Source organism: Equus przewalskii, chromosome 25 (genome assembly GCF_037783145.1).
Source record: "Equus przewalskii isolate Varuska chromosome 25, EquPr2, whole genome shotgun sequence".
NCBI classification, from domain to species: Eukaryota; Metazoa; Chordata; class Mammalia; order Perissodactyla; family Equidae; genus Equus; species Equus przewalskii.
This window is the reverse complement of record NC_091855.1, coordinates 9936663-9959361: the sequence shown is the minus strand read 5'-3', so window position 1 is coordinate 9959361 and position 22699 is coordinate 9936663. Positions and strand designations below refer to the sequence as shown.

Below are 22699 nucleotides of genomic sequence, written 5' to 3'. Positions count from 1 at the left end.
ACCCAGGATCCGAACCAGCTAAATCCTGGGCCACCAAAGCCACGGGGCCAGCCCCAACACTTCCCTTTTTAATTGATGCAACAGTCTGTTTTTCTGACCGAAACATAGCACTTTCTTAGACCTTTTCACTTTTTCTTCACTCCAGCATTAGCCATGCCCCTCCTCTTCTGGACCACATTTTACAAGGAAGCACAGGGGTTTTACCAAATATCTGACAATAGTGGTTGGCTAGGTGTGTTCCCTAGCTAATTGAGTACTCCTGCACACCTCTTCTTTGATTTAAATTTGTGGCCCATACAAAATTACTCATTATAACAAATCATGGCTCTTTGGGGATATTTAAAAATAGAAGAAGTATTAAATCCACAAATTTTTAGTTCAAATATGTCAAAGGGTCTACTGTATGTGTGTTACTTTGTCTCTTCTATTACCTGTATTGGTATCTTTTAAACTGGTATCCCATAATTACCATGGTTATTCTTTGTGTGTTTTCTGAAATTGGGTCTGTCTGTCCAGCAGAATACAACTTGCAGGACTTCCATTTACAATTAAGGGATTGTCTGTAATACTTTACGCTTGAGACTGAAAACAGGAATGCTAAGGTCTTTTTACTCGTGTTCCATGGAGAATTCACTTCTGTGACCTTGGAAAGTGATTTATCCTCCCCAGTCCTCAGTCTTTCCTTTTAGAAACTCCAGGGAGATTTTTGATTCTGAGGTAAAATCTGTCTCTGAAGTGTAGAGAATATTTATGCTTATTAATAAATGTGTCTGAAGTGTTTCCACCAAACTGTTTTAAACCATAACTGCTTTCAAGGGATCAGAGGAGAGAGAGCAGTTTGCCAATTCCACTGGAAAACCTGCCAGCCCACAAGTCAGGCCTGAAAGATGAGAATCTCTCCACTTTGTGGGAATCAAAAGAGAGATGAAATCCCCTTTTATGGATTATTTGAATAAGGCTGACATTCTATTTGTAAAACTAAGAGTTGAAAGATTAGTGTATTGAAAAAAGAACAATTCTTCTAGGAGGTGTTGGGATGCAGGCATTATGACTGGAAGTACAGCTTGACAATGTTCAGATCCTTGGGAAAGAAGTTTTTCTGATTTCAGAGAGTTTCAAAGAGAAAAACATAGTTTTATAAAGATGTAAAATCCTACTGTGAACACCTATTTAAGTGTTAAGTTAGCATCTGAAGATGCGTTAGGTGAGTGCTATCTGTAGACCCTTAGGGAGTTCCTGAGACCTGATTTTCAGTGGCCTGCAAGGTCAAATCTGGTTTTACAATAATACTAACTTGAGCTCTTTTCGTTGTGCTGAAATTTGCACTAATAGTTGTAACAGCAATGGTGGTTGAAACTGCTGTTGTGTTAGCACAAATCAAGGCAGTTGTGCCAAACCTGCCTAGTAGTTGTATTCTTCACTGTCATGCACTTACAATTTACAAAAAAAGCCAATTTCAATTAAGAATGTTCTTGAAGAAGCAGCAAAAATTATCAGTTTTATTAAATCTTGACCTTAGGGTACACATTTTAAAAAGTATTCTTCATGACGCTATGGGAAGTAGGCATAAAGCGCGTCTGCTGCTTCCTGAAGTGGAAGGCTTGTCTTGTGCTGGAGCCCTGGTGTGACTCTTTGAGCTCTGAGCCAAACTAGCTGTCTTTTCGTGAAATGCCGTTTTTACTTGAAGGAATGCCTGACAAACTATGGTTGTTCCCACCTGGGTATTTGGTAGATGTTTTCTCTAAAACAAACGAAGAAAATAGTTGTTACCACTGATAAAATTACAGCATTCAAGCAAAACTTAGAATTTTGGAAAACATGTAACTGTCTTGTATCTGTCATCGTAAGCTTTATAGCTTCCCAAAGATTAAAGAGTTTTTTGGTAAAATTGGAGATATTAAGGAATGTGACTTTTTTTGATGTTGTATAATGAAACGTGTCCATATTTGAAAAATCTGCGTAACTCAGTGAACCAATATTTTCTGGCTGTCCAGTGAATGATGTTGGTAAACCACCTGGGTAAAAATCCATTCAAAGTGCGGGACAGGTGACTGGATTCAGTGTGACAGAGTATGACACGTTCGTTGATATGGTTTCAGATCCCACGTTGCATTTTTAAGAAATGACTCTGAGTTTTGGTGTAGTATCAAAGAAGAATATCCACAATTAAGTAAAAAGCCTATGAAAATACTCTCCATTTTTCATACTACTAGATCTATGTGAGGCTTAGTTTTCTTTGTGTACGTCAACCAAGACAATATAGTGCAGCAGCTGGAGTACAGAAGCGGATAAAAGTCTGTCTTCTCATATGTCACTAAAGAGATTTACAAAAATAAAAAACAATGCTCTTCTCAATAATTGTTTCGGAAATTATTTTTCACAAAAATATTTTTAACATGTATTCTATTGTTTAAAAATGAAATAAGTACATATTTAAATTTTCTCAGTTTTTATTTCTAATTATATGTGTCTCATATAAACAAAAGCTTTTCGGAGTATTCAATAATTTTTAAGTGTAGAGGCGTGAGACTAAAAAGCTTGAGAATGCAGTGTTAAGTAGTGGCAGTGGTGGTAGGTGTTAGTCGCTGTATAGAGGGGTTTATGTATGTATTATCACATTTAATCTTAGGGATTACCATCCCCATTAGACACTTGAAGAAACAGACCTTTAGAGAAATTAACTTGCCTGGAGTTACACAGTTAGTAAGGGACAGAGCTAGGCTTCCAGGCCAGTGTCTGTCTCTTAAAAGTTCTGGTTTTGGTACATTGTGGTAGACTACTCTGGGATCTAATGTATACTTTAACACAGGTTTATTTTGCAAAGAACATAAACATGATCCCCCACTGCTTATCAGCACAGTTACTTGAGGTTGCTCTGCAGATGAGGATATTCTCCTCCACCATCGCATATTGCTTAGAGGAATGTAAATTGCCATAAACTTTCTGAAAGCAGATTTGGCCCTAAGTGTGGAAAATCCTGAAATGTTTAGATATCTTTTGATTTAACAATTCCACTTCCAGAAATATTTCCTCATGAAATAATTGAGGACGTGCCCACTGATGTATGTTATATGAGGTACATTGTGGCATCATTTGAGAGAGAAGTAATTCAGAAACTGCTTAAATGTCTAAGTATAGGAGATTGGTTAAATTAGTTATGAATAAATAATTATTCATTATAAATTATGTATTATGGACTACTTGTAGCTACTAAGAATGATGGCTTAGATGTTAACATAATTGCTCACAATATATTGTTTATATGGTAAAAGTAGTTTGAAAACTATATAAAAATATAGTACATTGATATGCTGTAGAAGTATGGAGAGAAATCAGGAGGTTTATACATTAAAATGTTAACAGTAGTTATCTCTGAATGGTGAGATTATGGGGGATTTTTATATGCTTTGTAGCTGTATTTTCAGATTTTTAATTTAAAAAGTTTAAAAAACATACAGCTGTGAGCCACAGGAAAGGGTAGTATAGTCAGTCAATTGATATCAAAACCCAACTTTGTAAGCCCTGTCAGTTTTAGTGTTACAGGCTTTTTATGGTTTTGGATACTATTCTCAGTGAACTGTACTTTAAAATTAACTATAATCTGTTTGTTGCAGCTTGTATATGAATTTTTCATACGATTTTTGGAAAGCCAAGAATTCCAACCCAGCATTGCCAAAAAATACATAGATCAGAAATTTGTCTTACAGGTAAGCAAATTCTTCTGATTGTGTGTGTATTTGTTACTCAGTTGATAACACTTTATCTCATTTTCTCTTGATGTTTGTTGAAAAATCTTGCAATGACAGTTGTATCACCTTGTAAATAAATGTTTATACATAAGTCAGTTTCCATTATTGCCCATTAATAGTAATAGGCACCTCTCTAATTTATTGTGCTGGAAATTAATTCCATTTTAAACAGTGAGGAATGCTAATGCCTAAATCCCTGCAGTTTTCTCTCCTAAAATTTCATTATAAAGGAATTTCATTTACATAACCTTAGTTTGTGTGAATCTTTATGTAACTTGAAAACTTCTATTTCCATAAGGATTCTTAAGGAACTGTTGCCTAGATCTGTTAAAATCGAGTAAGTGTGGTCTAGAGCATAAGTAACCTTTACCAGATAGTCACAGGCAGTCCTGGTGAGCTTTCACAGCTAGGAATTAGCACAGCTTAACCCTTTAGAGTTCTCCCAAAGGGATTAACTCTCACCTATCTGTATGAAACTACTCAGGGTATGTATTTTTCTTGATGTGTCGTTTTACGTTTAAAACTATATACCACATCTTTCTTTTTATCTGCAACCTGGGTGCTTTTATGGCACTGAATGGATAGGTAACATCTCCTTGCTCTTGTTGTTAACATTCATCTATAAAAATGGGTACTTGAGCCAACTGGTGTCTGGACTGTTGTAGCTCCTTTGTAGGTGATTAATGGCACATCTCATGTAGAGAAGAATAAGAATCTATTTCCTAGTGAGCCAATAAGCAGAACTTCAAACTTAAAACAATATTTGGGCAGGAAACTGATCTCCTCTGCCTTACCTGAATAAAGGTTGACCTTCATGATGACGCCATTCCCCGTCCTTAATTAAATTAATCAATTTAGAATTCTGGATGTGTTAGATTGAGAGGCTTTGGAGAAGTGAGGTTGGAGGTATGGATAGAGAGGTGGCTACATGGATCACTGAGTAAATAGGTAGATTGATCCGGATCCTTATACTAAGGAGGCAAAATGCTTTTCAGACAAAACCAAAGCAAGACGTAACAGGTCTGTGTTTTCTATTGGAAAGTCCTTGCATTTATGTAGCACCGTATAGTTGTCAGAGCATCTTTACATATAATATTTAATTTGATTTGTACAACAATCTAGAATAGACATGGCTCAGTGTTATGCCCATTTTATGGATGAATAAACAGAAGTCTAGAAAGATTATCCAGTTTTCCCAAGCACATTTCCTATTCTGGTTTTCTGTCCATTATGCCATGATGCCTCCTTGTGATCCCCTCACTATAGCTTGGAATGATTTCAAGGCAGGAGTAGCCGTCGCTTCTTAACACTAATGAAATAACAAGGTTCTCTTATATTTACGGTAAATTAAATTGCCCAAGAGGATCAGATAATGATTCAGTAGTAAAGCCAGTGTTTAGTTGACATGGAAACAGTAAATCCCACGATCTTGCTATGAAGCCAGTGCTTTTCTTACGTGAAAAGCATGCAGGGCCCAGCTCAGTGTGCTCTCCATGGTAGATGGGTACTCTTGATAATAAAGCTCATAAGATTAAAACATCCGAGAAACCCAGACTTGGAAGGGACATTTTGGGTTCTCTGTTCTAGTTCTTTACCTAGTGAATCAGTCTCCTTTGCGACTCTGATAAGGGGTGACCTCTGCTTGCCCTTTTTCAGTGAGGAAGGGCCGTATACACAGGCAGATTGTTTCATTTTTGTTAGGAAGGTCGTTTTTATGTTGACCCTCCTTATACCTTGTACCCTTTGGCCTTATTTCCCCAGAATAGCCCCTTAGTAAATCACTAGTCCAGACATAACCTTTCAGGTTTTATGAGACAGCTTTTGTGTTTACCTCTTGGTTCTTTTTCTCTAGCATAGTGGTTGCGATTCAGGTGCTTGTAGGCTCATTTATAGAACGTCTGGGGGTCAGACAATAGGAGGGAGACGAGCTGCTGCTGAAGGAGCTCTGGCTGCCCCTCTTCCTCCAGTTATTCCCAGACTGTTTTTCCCCCAAGAAAAACAGAAATCCAGATTTTTATGTGAAATTTTCTGATAGATCTAAAATCCTGTTCTGGATGCACTAAACCCATCTGCCTTCTGCACCTAGCCTACCAGCTGTCAATATGCGTTCTCTGCTCTAGACTGAGTCCTTGGTTCTGTCAACCCTGGCTCATTTGTCAGCTTTTGAAGTCTTCAACGTGTGTCCGTTTGTCTTCAAGGAAGCCATCTATGAACACAGTGCCCTGAGCCGGGGCCGGCCAGCGCAGTGTACAGTTGAATTCTCTCTTCCCTTGTCTGGAGGCTGGATTTCTTAAAGGGGAAGTTTCATGAGCTCTTCTTTCTGTTCCATGACACTGCTAACTTATGTTAAGCTTGTGGTCTTAACTGACTTTTAATTTAGCTTTATATATGTCGTCGTAAAGCCATATTTTCCCTTGTTCTTGTTCTATATGCAGTTTGCTTTTTTACTTAGGATTTAACCTATAGTCCTATGGAATATCATTTCTACCCAGCCTTTTGAAGTCTTTCTGGGTCTTGATTCTGTCAGTTACCTTATTCACTGTGTCTTCCATCTTTATCACATCTGTGACGTTCTTAAATGTTGGCCTAACTATTACTCATGTATGACATTGATTAAAATTGTTAAAATAGCCAGGACTGAAGATAGAGGCCTGTGGCATGCTTTTAGCAACTTTCCTTTATTTAAACACAGATTCATTAATCAGTTTTTTTTTAAAGATTGGCACCTGAGCTAACAACTGTTACCAGTCGTCTTCTTTTTTTTTGCTTTTTCTCCCCAAATCCCCCCAGTACATAGTCGTATATTTCAGTTGTGTATCCTTCTAGTTGTGGCATCTGGGATGCTGCCTCAACATGGCCTGACGAGCGGTGCCGTGTCCGCGCCCGGGATCTGAACCAGCCAAACCTTGGGCCACCGAAGCAGAGTACGTGAACTTAACCACTCAGCCGCGGGGCCAACATGCAGTTTTTGAATTTCATCCTTGAGCCAGTTAGAAATTTACTTTAGAATGTTATCATCCTTCTCGCACGTTTAGATTTTGTTCATAAAGAGGGTGTAGAGACTCTGTCAGATGCTATGGTGAAAGCTAGGACTTCATGTTTACAGCATCCCCTCATCTACGGGCCTTGGAACTTTATCATAAAAAGGAATGCCATTTGTCTGCCACGGGGCAGTAGTGCTTCTGGGGGCTACTGCTATTTATTGGTAGTGTTTCTCTGAGTGGTTACAAACCATGGGATTGATTGTCCCAAGTTTTGTAGGAGCTAAGAAGTAAAGTATGAATTGTGAAGTCCACTTACTGTATATTTTTAGCCCCTGCCTCATTTTTACAACTGTTGCCTTCTTTACCTTTCTTCTGCTGGTCTATTAATGAACTCGACTTTAAGACCAGGTCTCACCCTAGTTGCTGAGTCAGTCGTGAAAGGGACAGGCCAGGTATTGGCAGAATCAACAGCACCATTGAGCGCTGAGTAGTGCTTGAATGTAATCATATGGCTAACCAGTGCATTAACTGTCATGTTGGGGATGAGCCCTGGGTACCAGTTAGCTGCCATTTTCCAGAATACCTGTTTATTCAGGCTGGTAACCTATAAAGTTGGCCTCCTGTCCCTTTTCCTATCCTTTAGTCGGCTGATGATTTAACTGGGATCCCAGCACCTTCTAAGAGTGGGGCGCCCATCTCCTGTCTCCTTCTCCTGAGCTCCCTTCCTGGGAGGTTTGGTCCTGACTTGAGACCTGCTTGGACCTTTTGGAGCTTGAGGCATTATTGCTGAGATTCCACCCTGTTATCCCCGGTCCCACCCCACCCTCCTCCTCCTGCTGCCATGCCTTAAGTGTCCTGAGGGGGCAGGTCCTTCACTTTTCTGTCCTGTGTAGTCAGCTCATTCATTTTTCACACCTGCTCTTTTGCCCTACTTGTTTCTCTACCCCACAGGCTCCCATGGTGCCACCTGGTGCTGGTGTGTTTTGTACCTAAGTCTGGTTCTCCTGTGACATGAGAACCCTCATACTTTTCCCTTTTGCAAGTCAGGATGACATTTACCTCATTCCTTTTCTTTGAGCAGATTTCTTATTCTCTGTGGATTCTCAAAGATCTCAGAAAGGGTTTTTGTGATCTTAACAAAACATTTTTATTCAGTTAGACATAATTTGTTCTAGCCATAAGATTTAAACTTATTTTCTATAGCTGCATTCTTTTTTTTCCTTCTTCTCCCCAAAGCCCCCTGGTACATAGTTGTATACTTTTAGTTGTGGGTCCTTCTAGTTGTGGCATGTGGAACGCCGCCTCAGTGTGGCCTGATGAGTGGTGCCATGTCTGCACCTGGGTTCTGAACCGGTGAAACCCTGGGCCGCTGAAGCAGGGCGCACAAACTTAACCACTCGGCGCTGGGACCATCCCCAGTAGCTGCATTCTTTACAGCCTATTCTGACTCTCATTCCCCTGTCAGTAAAGACAGGCAAAATAAGAATGGAGCTATTTTAACATGATATGGTGGAAAGAGTTAGAAAGCTCTAGATTTGAATCTTGATTCCCCTATGTACTCTAAGTATTGTAGGAGCTGAGAATATGAGCTGCGGGGTAAGAAGAAACTGCATTCAAACCCTGGCTTTTCTCCCTACTTGCAATATGGTTTTCAGCAAGTTAACACACTTGCTGCCCAAGCTCAAGTTTCCTCATTCATGACATGAGGATAACAAGATAAATGAAATACTGTTGAGTAAAATAGGATATACCCCAAAAGTAACAACTGTTAAATCTGCTTAATTGAGTTGGCACTATGGATACAAAGGCAGGCTCCCTACCTTCAGTCTTAACCAGGTACGGAAAACGTGGACTGGTTATTGGCTGTTCTGAGCTGCAGTGTTTTCTTCTGTAAAATGGCAATAACAGTCACCTCTCTTACAACAATTAGGCTTATTGTGATATGACATAAAAATTTCTGCTGGTATCATGCATGGGGCATAGTAGTTGCTCATTAAATATTAATTCCTCTTTTCATACCCTCCTCATGTTATATTCTCTGCCGACATTAGTAGGGTGTCTTATTTTTCTTGATTCCAATATTAATTTTAAAATCTCCACCTTTTGAAACAATTTAAAAATTTATATGAAACATAAAATTTGGCAAAGGAATGCTTGAATAAATTTAGAAATGTAACACATTCCTAGATGGGAAGACTTGCCGTCATAAAGATATCCATAGAATCTCCAATTTAATTCATATATTTAATGTAATTCTAATTAAAATTTCAGTAGTTTACTTGAAAATTTCAGAGTTCATAAAATAGAAATTTTTGAAAAATAAAACTAATGATATGATACTTTACCTATTAGATATTAAAACGTATTATATAGTTACTTTAAAACACTGTGTATAGGAGACTAGAACATAATAGAGGCTTGGGTGGAAAAAACTCTCCTACTGTGCCAAGAAACCCGTAAAAAATCTACCAATAAATAGGTAGGTGCGTATATATATATATAATTGTTACAAGCCTCTGAAGAGGAAATCTGATAGTATTCTACCTAAATTTTGACTAAGCAATTCCAAGAGAACTAGTCAGATATGTCTATAAAGATAAATGTACAAGGATATTGAATGCATTATTGTCAATAATTATCAGAAAATTGGAAACAGTTTAGAAGTCCCTCAGTAGGGGATTGGTTGAATAAACTGTGGACATGCATGTAATGGGATATTCATCAGTTGGTGAAGAGAATGAGATAGAGCTACACGTGATCTGTTTGTAAGTGAAACATGAGCATCATAGAACAGTATGATTTTTTGAACCTGAGTCTGTTATTTTAGGGAAAAGGAGTGTTTGTGTATACACTAAAAATTTTGGAAGGAGATACTGCAAATTGTTGTTAATTGTCTGGTGGAGGTGATTATGTGTTGTGATGATAGTCACGTTCTAATTTTATCTTTCTCTATTTTTTGCGTTAAAAAGTGAACGTGTATGTTAGAATCAATAAGAATAGTAAAAAATATTTCAGTTACAAGTACATTCTCGTTTTGTTGCCTTGAGTTTTTAATGAACCTCAGCTGATCCTGCGCATTAGCCTTCCGAAGACTGTTTTTGTAAGACTGTGCCATTCTGTTAGACTCAACATGTGCTGTGTTTCCTTCCTTTCATCGTTTGTATGATGATGTCCCTTTAAAACCTGAAGCTTGATGGAAAGCTTCCTGTGCTCCTTCAAGAGCCCTTTTCAGTGCCTCTCGTTTTTCTTCCTCATCAGGAAGTGGTATAGATTAGAGGTTAAGTGTCCTGACTGGTGTGAATTCAGGCTCTGCCGGTTTTTAGTGTGTGACCTTGGGAAAGTTATATAACCCTCTGTGCCTCAGTTTCCTCATCTGGAAAGTAGATGCAAACATCCATAATATAATAGTAATGCCATTGTAAAGTGGTTATGGAGATTTACGAAGTGAACACATATACAAACACTTAGAACAATTCCTGACACAGAGAGTAAGTGTTCAGTAAATGTTATGCTGCTCCTGTCACTATTGTTTTTATTAGAATCATATCTTGTTTTGAGAACCTTCTTTTGCTATATTTTCTAGAATAGGCTCAGTCTGTGAAGTCTTATGGTGTTAGTCTGTCATGTCTTACCTAGCATGTTATGAAGTTTTTGAAATTTTGACTTTTTGCATTCTAAAAATAACCTTTTGGACTCCACTTATATGGTTCTTCTCTGGCTGTTGGGATTTTTTTTTTTTTTTTTTTTTTAAAGATTTTATTTTTTTCCTCTTTCTCCCCAAAGCCCCCCGGTACATAGTTGTATATTCTTCGTTGTGGGTCCTTCTAGTTGTGGCATGTGGGACGCTGCCTCAGCGTGGTTTGATGAGCAGTGCCATGTCCGCGCCCAGGATTCGAACCAACGAAACACTGGGCCGCCTGCAGCGGAGCGCGCAAACTTAACCGCTCGGCCACGGGGCCAGCCCCTCTGGCTGTTGGGATTTTTAAAAAAATTTTTTCTCATTAATTTCTTTTTATTGTGGTCATAAAAGCTTATAACATAGTGAGATTTCAGTTGTACATTATTGTTTGTCATACACCATAAAAGTACGCCCTTTGACCCCTTGTGCCCACCCTCCATCCCCTTTCCCCCAGTAACCACTAAGTTATTCTCTTTGTCCGTAAGTTTGTTTATATTCCACATATAAGTGAAATCATGTGGTGTTTGTCTTTCTCTGTCTGGCTTATTTCACTTAACATGATGCCCTCAGGGTTCACTCATGTTGTTGAAAAGGGACTATTTTGTCTTTTTTATGGCTGAGTAGTATTCCGTTGTATATATATACCACATCTTCTTTATCCAATCATCTGTTGATAGGCACTTGGGTTGCTTCCACGTCTTGGCTATTGTGAATAATGCTGCAATGATCATAGGGGTGCATAAGTCTCTTTGAATTGTTGATTTGAAGTTCTTTGAGTAAATACCCAGTAGTGAGAGAGCTGGGTCATATGGTAGTTCTATTTTTAATTTTTTGAGAAATCTCCATACTGTTTTCCATAGTGGCTGCAGCAGTTTGCATTCCCACCAGTAATGGATGAGGGTTCCCTTTTGTCCACAACCTCTCCGACATTTGTTGGTTTTTGTCTTGGTGGTTATAGCCATTCTAACAGGTGTAAGGTGGTATCTAAGTGTAGTTTTGATTTGCATTTCCCTGATGATTAGTGATGTTGAGCATCTTTTCATGTGCCTGTTGGCCATCTGTATATCTTCTTTGGCAAAATGTCTGTTCATATCTTCTGCCCACTTTTTGATTGAGTTGTTTGGTTTTTTGTGGTTCATTTGTGTGAGCTCTTTATATATTATGGAAATTAACCCCTTATTGGATATATGGTTTGCAAATATTTTCTCCCAGTTGTTGGGTTGTTGTTTCATTTTGATCTTGGTTTCATTTGCCTTCCAGAAGCTCTTTAGTCTGATGAAGTCCCACTTGTTTATTTTTTCTTTTGTTATGTTGGGATTGTTTTCAAATGTTAAATGTAGTCCCTCATGTCCTTGAATTCTCATCAGTTCCCCTTCACCAGCTGCTTTCTTCCAGTCAGTGTTAGAAGTGAAAGTTCATTAGTGCCAGGAGCATGTACTTTTTGTTATGTGAGAACCAGGCTCGTTCACATCTTTACAGAGGCCAGACAAGTGGTACATAATGAAGTAGTCTGGGTGTGACAAAAAGGAGCGATGGGAACAGCGGTGACCCAGAGAGCTGGGATCCTGCTGCCTCTGCTCCTGTTAACTGTTGGCCAGTAGGTATGTGGGCCCAGTGTTGCTAGATCTGCTTTTTCAAGAGAAGCTGGAAATTCAGAGTTTTGTATGGACCAGACAAAACAGTCTGTGATTTGTACCTGTGAAGGATTTGCTCTTTTATATTTAAGAATAGTCTGCCTGGCTTGTTTAAATCGCGTTGTAATTTTTATTAAATCTAGATTTACATAACTTTTAGCATTTCTTGTGTACTTAGTCTAAGTCTTTATACAAGAAAGCTGTCAGAGATTTATCAAAGATAGTCAGTTGATTACATAGTGCAGTTCTGTCTATGGTAGTGTAGTTGATTTCAGACTCAGGTAACTTGTTAACTGCCTTCTATAGCTTTGAGTGTATAGGCTTGCCCAGGCTTATGGAACATCTTTGTCTTTTCCCAGTAGAGATAATGTTCATCTGTATTAGGAGCGTTGAGAAAACGATTTCTTTATGATCTACCCTGCCTTGCCCAGACTAAAATGAATTGCCAAACCTTGAATTATTTCATTGGGTGCATGATTGTGGCAAGAGTTTAGCAGTGTATTTCTAGAGACTGCTTTCAACCACTCTGCAAATCTGAAAAGCAGTCAGTGGTTGCTAAGAGACATACTATTCAAGTATCCCCATAAACATATGTACTGCTAGAGATCGCTATTTAGTAATTTGTACCTCACATTTGCAGTTATATTTAGCTGAAAGGTGGCATAATTATATGCAGATTATTGAAATCAGTCAGCCTGTCCTTAAAAGTGACCTTTTGTTATTGTGTTTTTAAAGACTCAGGACAAATTGGATATGACTCAGACCAACCTGTTAAAAAATTTTGTTTTAAGCTGAAATAAATTCGGTGAAGCCCTGAATCTCAGCTTCAATACAAAGAACTCTATTCTAAACAAGTTCCTTGAATGTGTCAGAATGTTTACATTTCTCTCTCAGAGTCTGTAGCAAATACGTTAGAGAATTTATTTCTACTAGGAATTTTATCCGATAGCCATCATGAATTAATCATGAATTAACAGTAAATCACTTCATCCTATCCTGTCCAACTTGTAACTCAAAAACCTTAAAGAAAGTCTTCATTGCTCTGACTCCTGCATCCAGAGCCAGCTTCGTGGGCATGCGGCTCGTGCAGTGGTGCAGGGCCCTCTGTTGAGAAGGGCCCTGTGCTTGATTTAACGCTTTGCTTTGCTGTCTTGAGATTCTTACTAATTTGTGACCAGGAAGCACTGCATTTTCATTTTGCACTGGGCCCTGCAAATTCTGTAGCTGGGCCCTGCAAATTCTGTAGCTAGGCCCTGCCTGCATCCCGCTAAGTGCATCATTATGTAGCATAACTGCTTTCTCTTGAAATGCTGACCAAATTGGTTGTCGTAAAGATTTAAATTGCAAGGTTTTCTTGAATCAGATAGAATGAATGCTTGAGGGAGAAAAGAAGGGACTTCTGGTTTGTGAGAAGAATGCCTGAAATTAGGAAGAAAATAAAAGATTGTTGAGTTGGTAGAGTTGTCATATTTGTATGACTTACACCTCTGAAATTTTTATACTGAATTTCCATGGGAGTCTTGAAGTCAGAATTGCTAGAAGCTTATGATGTGCAACCTTTTGATCCCTCGGCCCCCCTGTGCTTTCTCAGTGGTTGCCCTTAGGTCGGCTCCTTTCGCATCCAGAGTGGTCCTCTTGAGTTGTTGGTTCACTGGAGTCCGACTGCCATTGGCTCTTGTTTCTTGATTCTGGGCTGTTTTCTCCATGTGCATTAGTTGGTCAAGGAGAAGGTATTAGGAAGATATAATTTTTCAGGTAGTAGAATAGCTAAGGTTAAAAACAAAGCCAGAAATGTAGAGATCTGATTTTAGTTTGGATGAAAGTGTTTAGAATACTGATTTCACTGATTGTCTACTTGAGGATTTCTGATATTCTTTAAGATCTTCTTGTATGTGGAATAGGGCAGGGCAACTGCTTCTTTGTTGTAGTAGAGGGCACTTGGGCTTTTTGTTTCAAGTCTTTTGCTTTTAATTTTTAAAAATAGTTTTAATTAACAAAGTAATTTGTATTTAAAAAATTCAAACATATTTATATGGTTTCTAACTAAAAATAGCAATCCCCTGCCTCTTCCTTTCCCAGCCAGAGTCTTATTCCACAGAAGTAACCACATTCAGGTCTTCTAGCTGTTTGTAGTGTTTGTATTAGTATGAATGTGTACATGTTATTCACAGCTGAGGCACATATTATGCTACAATTGCATTTCTTCTGTGCTTTTTTTAAACCCCTGAAATTAATAGTTGCCTTATTTTTCACTTGCTTGCTTTCCTCTGTATTGGCCACTAGTTCATCTGTTAATCCTCTGAGAGCACTGTACAGCTCTTCTCAGTATAGCTGTGTGCATCAGCTAGACTCTCAGTTCCAGTGTTTTCTAGTAGGGCCTCCTTCCTTGAGCCCTGGCCATCCTACTCTGGTTGGCACCAGTTGCCTTATCTAGACTATGTCCACAGTGGTCATCCAGGGACTTCCTTTGCCACTCTACTGGACTCTGTCTTTACTTGCTTAGTTTCCTCTCTTTTATTTTGGAATACATCTTCTAGATGCTTCCTAAAAGAACGTGAATGGAATGTAAATTTGAAGGGGTTATAGACTCAATTTCTGTGTGGAGGAGGGTGCAGGGTGGGAGTTCCCACATACCAACAAGCAGTTCTCAGACACCAGCTGGGTGTCCTACAATTCAACTCAATTTTGACACTACGTACCTGAAGATAGTGTCAGATTGTCAGATGCATAGGTTAAGGGCTCAGTCCTGCAAGACTGACACTGCTGCTCTCCCCTGCGCCCCCCTCCCCGCGCACGCCCCCCCCCCCCCCCCCCCCCCGCCCCTATGCCAGGTTATCACCTGTGCTTCTGAGTGACTGGCTATAGATTGGAGGATCCAATGTCAGCCGCCTCCCCCCCCACCCCTGCTTGGGTGAATTAATTTGCTAAAGCAATTCACAGAACTCAGAGACACATTTTACTTATTAGATTACTAGTTTATTATAAAAGGATATAACTCAGGAACAGCCAGGTGGAAGAGATGCATAGGACAAGGTATGGGGAAAGGGCGCTTCCATGCCCTCTCCAAGCTCACCACTGTCCTGGAAATCTCCAACCTGGAAGCTCTCTGAACCCTTTTGGGTTTTTGTGTAGGCACCCCCACATAGGTGTGATTGATTAAATCATTGGCCAATGGTGATTGATTCAACCTCCAGGCCCCCCTCCCCTCCCCAGAGGTCAAGGGGATGGGACTGAAAATTCCAAGCCTCTAATCACATGATTTATTCTCAGGCAATTGGCCCCCATCCTTAGGTGCTCTCATTAACATAACAAAAGATACCTTTGCTGCTCTTACCACTCAGAAAATTCCAAGAGTTTTAGGAACTATGTGCCAGAAACAGTGGATGAAGGTTAAATCTATGTTCCTTATTATAAATTACAAAGGTTTTTGAGACCTGCTTCTCTGAAAACATCTTTATTCTACCCACGTACTTGACTGACATTTTGGCTAGATATAGATTCATAGATTGGGACCCACACTCCCTCAGAAGTTTTAAGGAATTACTCCACTGTCTTCTAGCTTCCAGTGTTGGTATTGAGAGGGCCTGTGCCAGCTGAACCCCTTATCCTTTCTAGTGACGTGCTTTCTCTGTAAGCTTTTGAGATCTACTCTTTGTCGCCTGTGTCCAGAAACTTCAAAGGGATGTGCTTTGCTGTGGGTCTTTGTTCATTCATTGTACAGAGGAGATAATGGCCCTTGTCTACATTGAAACTCATGTCCTTTTTTCTGGAAAATTGGATTGAATTCTTCCTCAGATAGTTTCCTTCTCTTCATTTTTTCTGTTTTTCTATCTCCATACCTGTTTGGAATGCCTGTTAGTCATGTGTTGCACCTTCTGAATTGATCCTCAAATTTTTTAATCTTCTTTCTTCTATGTATTATCTTTGTCTTTTGGTTATACTTTCTGGGTAGATTTGCTCATTTTAATGTTCCAGCCCCTTCTGAAATTTTTATTTCTGTTACATTTTGAATTTTCAAAAGCTCTTTGGTATTTTCTGAATATTCATCTGTAATAGCATTCTGTTTTTGTTTCAGAGATCCAGTATATTTATTTATTTCTGAGGATGTTATAGGGTTTTTTTTTGCATTTTTTCCCTCCTCTTTCCCTTGTGGCCATTTCCTCTGAGTTCTTTATAGTTGTTTGTTTTGGTCTCTGTCTTTTATGTTAGAATATCTGGTGATCCTTGACTTCATATTTATAGTTACATGTCAGTTATCAAAAAGCCTCTTAGAACCTGTGTGTGTGTGTGTACATGCATGCGTGTGTGGGAGACACTTGGCACATTAGACCTTACTGTTTCATTGGATACCCTCAGATATTAGTATGTCTGTAGGTGTTTCCTCTTGAGGTTGTCAGTTTCCCTGAAAAGGGACCTTCTAATCTTCTGCCTCATCCAGAATGGGAAGCTTAGACACGGAAGGCGGCTGGCAAAGGTCTCACTCTTCATCATGCGGTTTTATTTAATCCCATTATTTTCAGTAAGTGCTTCACTTAGCTGTGTGTGATGTCTTCAAAACTAGAGACTTGCTCGTTTATTCTCTCCAGACTTTGACTGTAGATCTTTAGCTCACCGCACGAGACAGGGATCTGGGAAGTCTTGTTACTCCTTCTACAAACTTTCAACCAGTCCTCCTGTGTTTAGCTCCTCACAACCTTGCCACCAAATATATCTGATGCCTTCAGTTCGTAAGCCTTTTAAGGGTTCTCTGGTATGAATTGGCTTGCTTCTTGTTGGCTTCCCTCCCTGCAGGCAGAATGGAAAAACAGTTAGCAGAGTGGAGAAAGAGGAAACCTAAGACAATTACCCCTTGCCATCCACCTTCTGTCTTTGAAAAGTGTGCACCTTTGTCTAATCTGCCCTCCAATCCTCTCTGCCTTGGGGCTTCTTCTGTTTTTATTCCTGTACCTTCATTTCGGTGAGGATTCTAGAGGATAGAGGGTCAATCCCTCATGTCTATCTGGAAGACCCCTGCTGTCTTTTTCATGTGCCCTTCTCATTTCACTGTAGGTTTGTTATGAGGTTCAAAGGAGGGTTCTTTGGCTAAATCGCTACACAGTTCCTCCCTGTTTGTTGGCTTCAGGAAGGCTGGTTTTGTAAACTAGGAGTCAGCACATTGCCAGGTCTGTCTTTGCTCTGTAATCACTTTGGAAACTCTCCAGCTTCTTTTTTAGACAACAAGTTGCCTGTCATATTGTAGGAGGCACCACGCACCTAGGCATTTACAGATGCTGGATTAGATTTCTCATTGCTTTTTTGTGGGGAGTGTTTGACTAAGCACGCACATGTTACTCTGTTTTGGAAATCAAAGCTCATCCTACTCCCCCTTATTTTGCCCTGTGCACTATTATACTGTTGTCTCATACATCATAAAATCATTGAGTGTGTTCTATAGAGCAGCAGAAAAGAATTTATACACTGTCATTCATCTTTCTTTCTCATAGAACATGATAGATATATAATGCTTGTGGCTTTGTAAATGACTCAAGTTAGATGCCTTGTAATGCATTTTCCTTGAGGGCCTAATGAAAACATTAGTTAAGTAATTTTTGTTTAATTATTATAGTTTCATTAAACTCTTGAGATTAACACTACGTAAGCATAGTTGATTCAAGTTTTGCTAACAGTACACCCCCTCAAACCTTTTATGTTGGTTGCAAATTACTCATTAAGCCGTTTTTTACATTTAAAAATAGAAGCCAAATGAAAAAAATAGAACTCAAAAGGTTAATTGTTTCCATTAGCACGGAATGGTTAGCTGAGAGATCTGATGTCATTTTATGCACGTAGTAGATAAGAGAGACTGAGCCCCTGGGGCCTTTTTGGCCCATAGGAGTCACATATCTTTCTTAGACTCTTTCCTGTGGAAATTCCTAGTTGACTTGCTCATTACTTTCCCTGTGGACTCCAAGTTTGTTCACTACTGTGTGTGTGCCCAGCAATGAGGACAATCCTTGGCACATACAAAGATTGATTGGTTGGTTGATTGATTGCATGGCTAAGTGGGCAGAGAGATGGCAGGTATTTTAACAGCCTCTTCTGTTTGGATAGGCAGCTGGTGAAGGTGTGTGCTATTGAACACTGTATGTGCCATGAACACTTCCCCACCTCAGCTCCTAATTTCTTCATGTTCAGCCTGGATGTCACTTCCTCTAGAAGCCTTCCCTGATCACTCCACTTCTCCCAAATAGAGTAGATATGTCTGCTATGTGTTTATATAACATCCTGAACCACTTATCATGCTATTTATTTATCAGTATCCTTCATTAGACTAGGCTCTGTGAAAGCAGACTGTGTCTGTCTTACTCATCATTGTATCCCTGACACCTTGCCCAGCAGTTGGCTCTTAATAGGTATACATACTTATTTGAAATATTTATTTTTTGAATGAATGAATGGATGGCATTGTGTTGCCAGAAATTGCTTGTGTCTCACTGCCTATTTTTGAAGACTGTCCTTCAGTTTGTGCTTCCTGCCATTATTCAAAGGGCGATGTTTTTTTTCTCTGTAACTGTCTTTTATTCAAAGAAAAGCACCAAACAAAAGTACGTAATTTATTTAATTACTGCCCACTGAGTTATTCTTCTGCTGTCAGTCTCAAGCTCATGTCTTAATCACCTGAAATCGTGCTTAGGTATGTCTTGATAGCTTTTTTTGATAATTAGGGTAGCCTGTGTGCATTTGTATGCTGTCTGTGTGCTCTTGAAATGTTTTGCTATAAGTCAACATTAGAACCATGAGTTTTGCTTTATTGTGATGATAATGAATGTTTGAAGAACTCAGTAAAATTCAAACCAGTCTCCAAGTTTGTTCTCCAGCCACAGGAACCTGCCTATTATCGTTTAAAAAAAAAGTTTTATTGAGATGTAATTTATATACCATAACATTCACATTTTTAAAGTTTACAATTCAGGGGCTGGCCCTATGGCGCAGCGGTTAAGTGCGCCTGTTCCTTTTTGGTGGCCCAGGGTTCACTGGTTCGGATCCCGGGTGTGGACATGGCACCACTTGGCAAGCCATGCTGTGGTAGGCATCCCACATATAAAGTAGAGGAAGATGGGCATGAATGTTAGCTCAGGGCAGCCTTCCTCAGCAAAAAGAGGAGGATTGGCAGCAGATCTTAGCTCGGGGCTAATCTTACTCAAAAAAAAAAGAAGTTTACAATTCAGTGTTTTTTAGTATATTCACAGAGTTGTGTAACCATCACTACTATAATTGCAGAACATTTTTATCATCCCCCAAAGAAATGGAGCAAATGGACATTTGGGTTGTTTCCACTTTTTGGCTATTATGAATCATGCTGCTATGAACATTAATGTACAAGTTTTTAGGTTGACATATTTTCTTTCTTTCTTTTTTTTTAAAGATTTTATTTTTTTCCTTTTTCTCCCCGAAGCCCCCCGGTACATAGTTGTATATCCTTCTAGTTGTGGCATGTGGGACGCTGCCTCAGCGTGGTTTGATGAGCAGTGCCATGTCCGCGCCCAGGATTCGAACCAACGAAACACTGGGCCCCCTGCAGCGGAGCGCTCGAACTTAACAACTCGGCCACGGGGCCAGCCCCTGGGTTGACATATTTTCACAGGATTCAGTTATTGACTTTAGATTACAAATGATTGGGAACTTAAAAAATATTATTCGTGTATAATATACATACAGAAATTGTAAATGTTCTCCTCAATGAATATTGACGAAATGAACACACTCATGTAACAAGAACTAAGATCCAGAAGGAGAACATTGCCAGTATCATTGGGGACTTTGTGACGTTTGCTTTGGTTTAGGTTGTTTCATTTGCCTGTATGCTCTGGTAGAGCTGAAGGCTTATCTTAACTGTATGTTTGGAACATAAGCCCAGTAGGTAGCTTATGTTATAATAGGGCAGTGGTTGAGATAATGGACTCTACGGCCTCAGCTGCTTGGGTTCAAATCCCAGCTCTACCACTTATTCGCTGTGAGACCATGGGCAAGTAACTTAACATCTCTACACTGCGATTTCTCATTTGTAAAATGGGGATAAAACTACCTCATGGGAAATGTTAATGTAAAAGTAGATTGCTTAGAAAATTGCCTGATGGGAAAATTGCCTGATGATCATGCTAAGTGCTATATGTGTGTTACCTGTTATTATTATTGTTGTTCTGGTTCTTGTTATTACTGTGCATCTCTTCACTAGAATATAAGCCCCTTTTCTGACTTTGTCACTGTATTCCCAAAGACTAGCACTGTGCCTGGCACATAATAGATACTCAGTAAATTTTTAAGGAAGGAAGGAAGGGGTTTTAAATAACGAGTGGCAGAATCCTAAATCCTTTCCTGAAACCACTTTTGACAGCTAATCTGTCTTTCTTTTATGACAGCTTTTGGAGCTATTTGACAGTGAAGACCCTCGGGAACGGGACTACTTAAAAACAGTCTTACACAGAATTTATGGCAAGTTTCTTGGTCTTAGAGCATTTATCCGAAAACAGATTAACAATATTTTCCTAAGGTAAGTGGAGGGTGGGGGAGAAGGAGAAGCAGAGTTGGAGGTTTTGTAGAAGTATTAAGTAAACCTCAAACATTTGAACAGAGTGTACTGACTTTATTCTTTCTTTCTTTTTTTAAAGGTTTGTTTATGAAACAGAACACTTCAATGGTGTAGCTGAACTGCTGGAAATATTAGGAAGGTAAGCACATTTTTATCTAATTGCTAATCTCAGGTGACTGTCATTCTGCAAATTAGGTTCAGGTGGCACAGGGTCACGCTGACCTAGATCTCTTGCTGTGTCTGCATCAGGGACTCTCATTTCTGTTTTCAATGTGTTTCCCAACTGACTCTACGAGATGCAATTTCTTGTTCCCCAATTGCACAATTCTAACTTGACTGGAATGATGGAAAGAGCGAACAGTTTATGCATTGCTATAGAGACAGTACATCTAATTGCAGTCAGGCCATTTACTCCAAAACATCTTATTCTTATTAGTTTCTAGCTACTTGTCTTTTGCCATATCTTTTGAAAGTAAGTTTATAATAAATTGGAAAGACTGCCATTTCCCAGGCACTGTGTACCCAGGTGTAGTTCTTGAACAGCTGCTGCCTAGAGTAGTGGAATTAATTGGAAAGAGACAGCTGTTGTGTAGGTTTCTACACACAAGGGCGGCTAATGTAACTGGACATTGTGATTACTTGGTCTCTCCTCCTAATCTGAGGAGAAAAAGAAGGTGGAGTCATGTAGAGAGAGTCACACCTAGGGAGGTGCGACCTCTAGGCAGGCTCCATATCCATGGGTATTCTTGGTTTGAGCAGAGATTTCAGGGATAGGAAGGAATGATGTCTGCAAATGGAAAGGGTTGTAAGTGAGCAGGGCAGGCAATTATTTGGGGAAGGAAAAAAGGAAAAGAAAAATAAAGAGTAGATACACGAGGTTTTGGAAACGATCCAGCGAGGTGTGAGGTTACAGGAGCCTTTGCTGGGGCATCATTAGCCAGTTTTCTTCTCTTAAACTTTCCCTTTACTTAAGTGTATTCTTCTGAGTAACTGTGAAGTCTTGAATGCCACTAGGGTGGCTTTTGGGTTGTTTTGGACCACATGTTAACTGATGAAGATTTAACGAGATCTCAAAAGAAGAGTTTGTCTCCGTTTAGCTTGTTGTGGTAACGTTGCTAATTCGTGTCTCTTTTCTTTTCCCAGTATTATCAATGGCTTCGCTTTACCTCTTAAGGCAGAACACAAACAGTTTCTGGTGAAAGTGTTGATCCCTTTACACACTGTCAGGAGCTTATCCCTCTTCCATGCCCAGGTAGAATTTTGTACAACTGCTTTTGGAAGTCAAGTTTGCAAACCCACTGTTTCTTGCTATTCGTATTTACTTAATTAAAAAAAAATAAAAGACTTGTTAAAGTTTAAAATACTCCCCAAGGAGGATAAAAAGGTGTATATTCTTTTCTATGCATAGGAGAACCACGGGAATATTTTTTAAGTGGGAGGAGCGTTTGTGTAGTCATCTCATTTTACACAGAACTTAGGTGACTCACCCTAGTTCACACCATTATCTATTGAACATGTTGCATATAATATAAAATGTACATGTGCTTTTCAAATTTAGATCTTTGGACATGTGTAACCATTTTTGCCTGTTCTTAAATAATTTATGTCTTCCTCGTTTTGCATTAGTCTATCCACTGCCCTTTGCCCCCTCTTGTAGTTTATTCACAAATAAACACTCTTACGAGGAAATCAATCAGTATTTTCAGATCTTTTTATTATTATCCTCCGTTACTTTAAAAAGCCTACCCTGTCTTTTCCCCACTCTAATTTCCTTACTAACACTGCCTCACATGTCACTACGGGGTACATAACTGATAGTGGCATTTGAATTTTAGTATTTCAAATTTCTGACTCTCCTCTCCCCTCAGTGAGAATGTTTTGAGTTTACATAAAAATGTAACACATTTTTCTGAGCAGTGTGTTCCTCTTTAAATGTGAAATTCAGTATTTCGAGGAAAAATTAGTCCATATGCTTCTAATTTAGAACACCATTAAGTGTTGTTTCACAAGAGTGGATTTCTTGTCCAAGAATCTTCATGAGCCCTTTTACAAATCTTGCCTCTAGTTTTTGAAATAGGATATCA

At 39.2% G+C, this 22699-nt stretch overlaps 1 protein-coding gene across 8 annotated transcripts in view; it reads left to right on the top strand.

The window, feature by feature from the left end:
• PPP2R5E (protein phosphatase 2 regulatory subunit B'epsilon) overlaps positions 1–22699 on the top strand; it is a 146881-nt gene that overhangs the window by 105811 nt on the left and 18371 nt on the right. For all 8 annotated transcript variants that reach the window (XM_070593988.1, XM_070593986.1, XM_070593987.1 and 5 more), the window contains 4 exons: positions 3615–3707; positions 20446–20576; positions 20695–20754; positions 21759–21867. In XM_070593988.1, coding sequence (XP_070450089.1) covers positions 3615–3707; positions 20446–20576; positions 20695–20754; positions 21759–21867 — 393 coding nt within the window. The remainder of the gene's footprint in view (positions 1–3614; positions 3708–20445; positions 20577–20694; positions 20755–21758; positions 21868–22699) is intronic.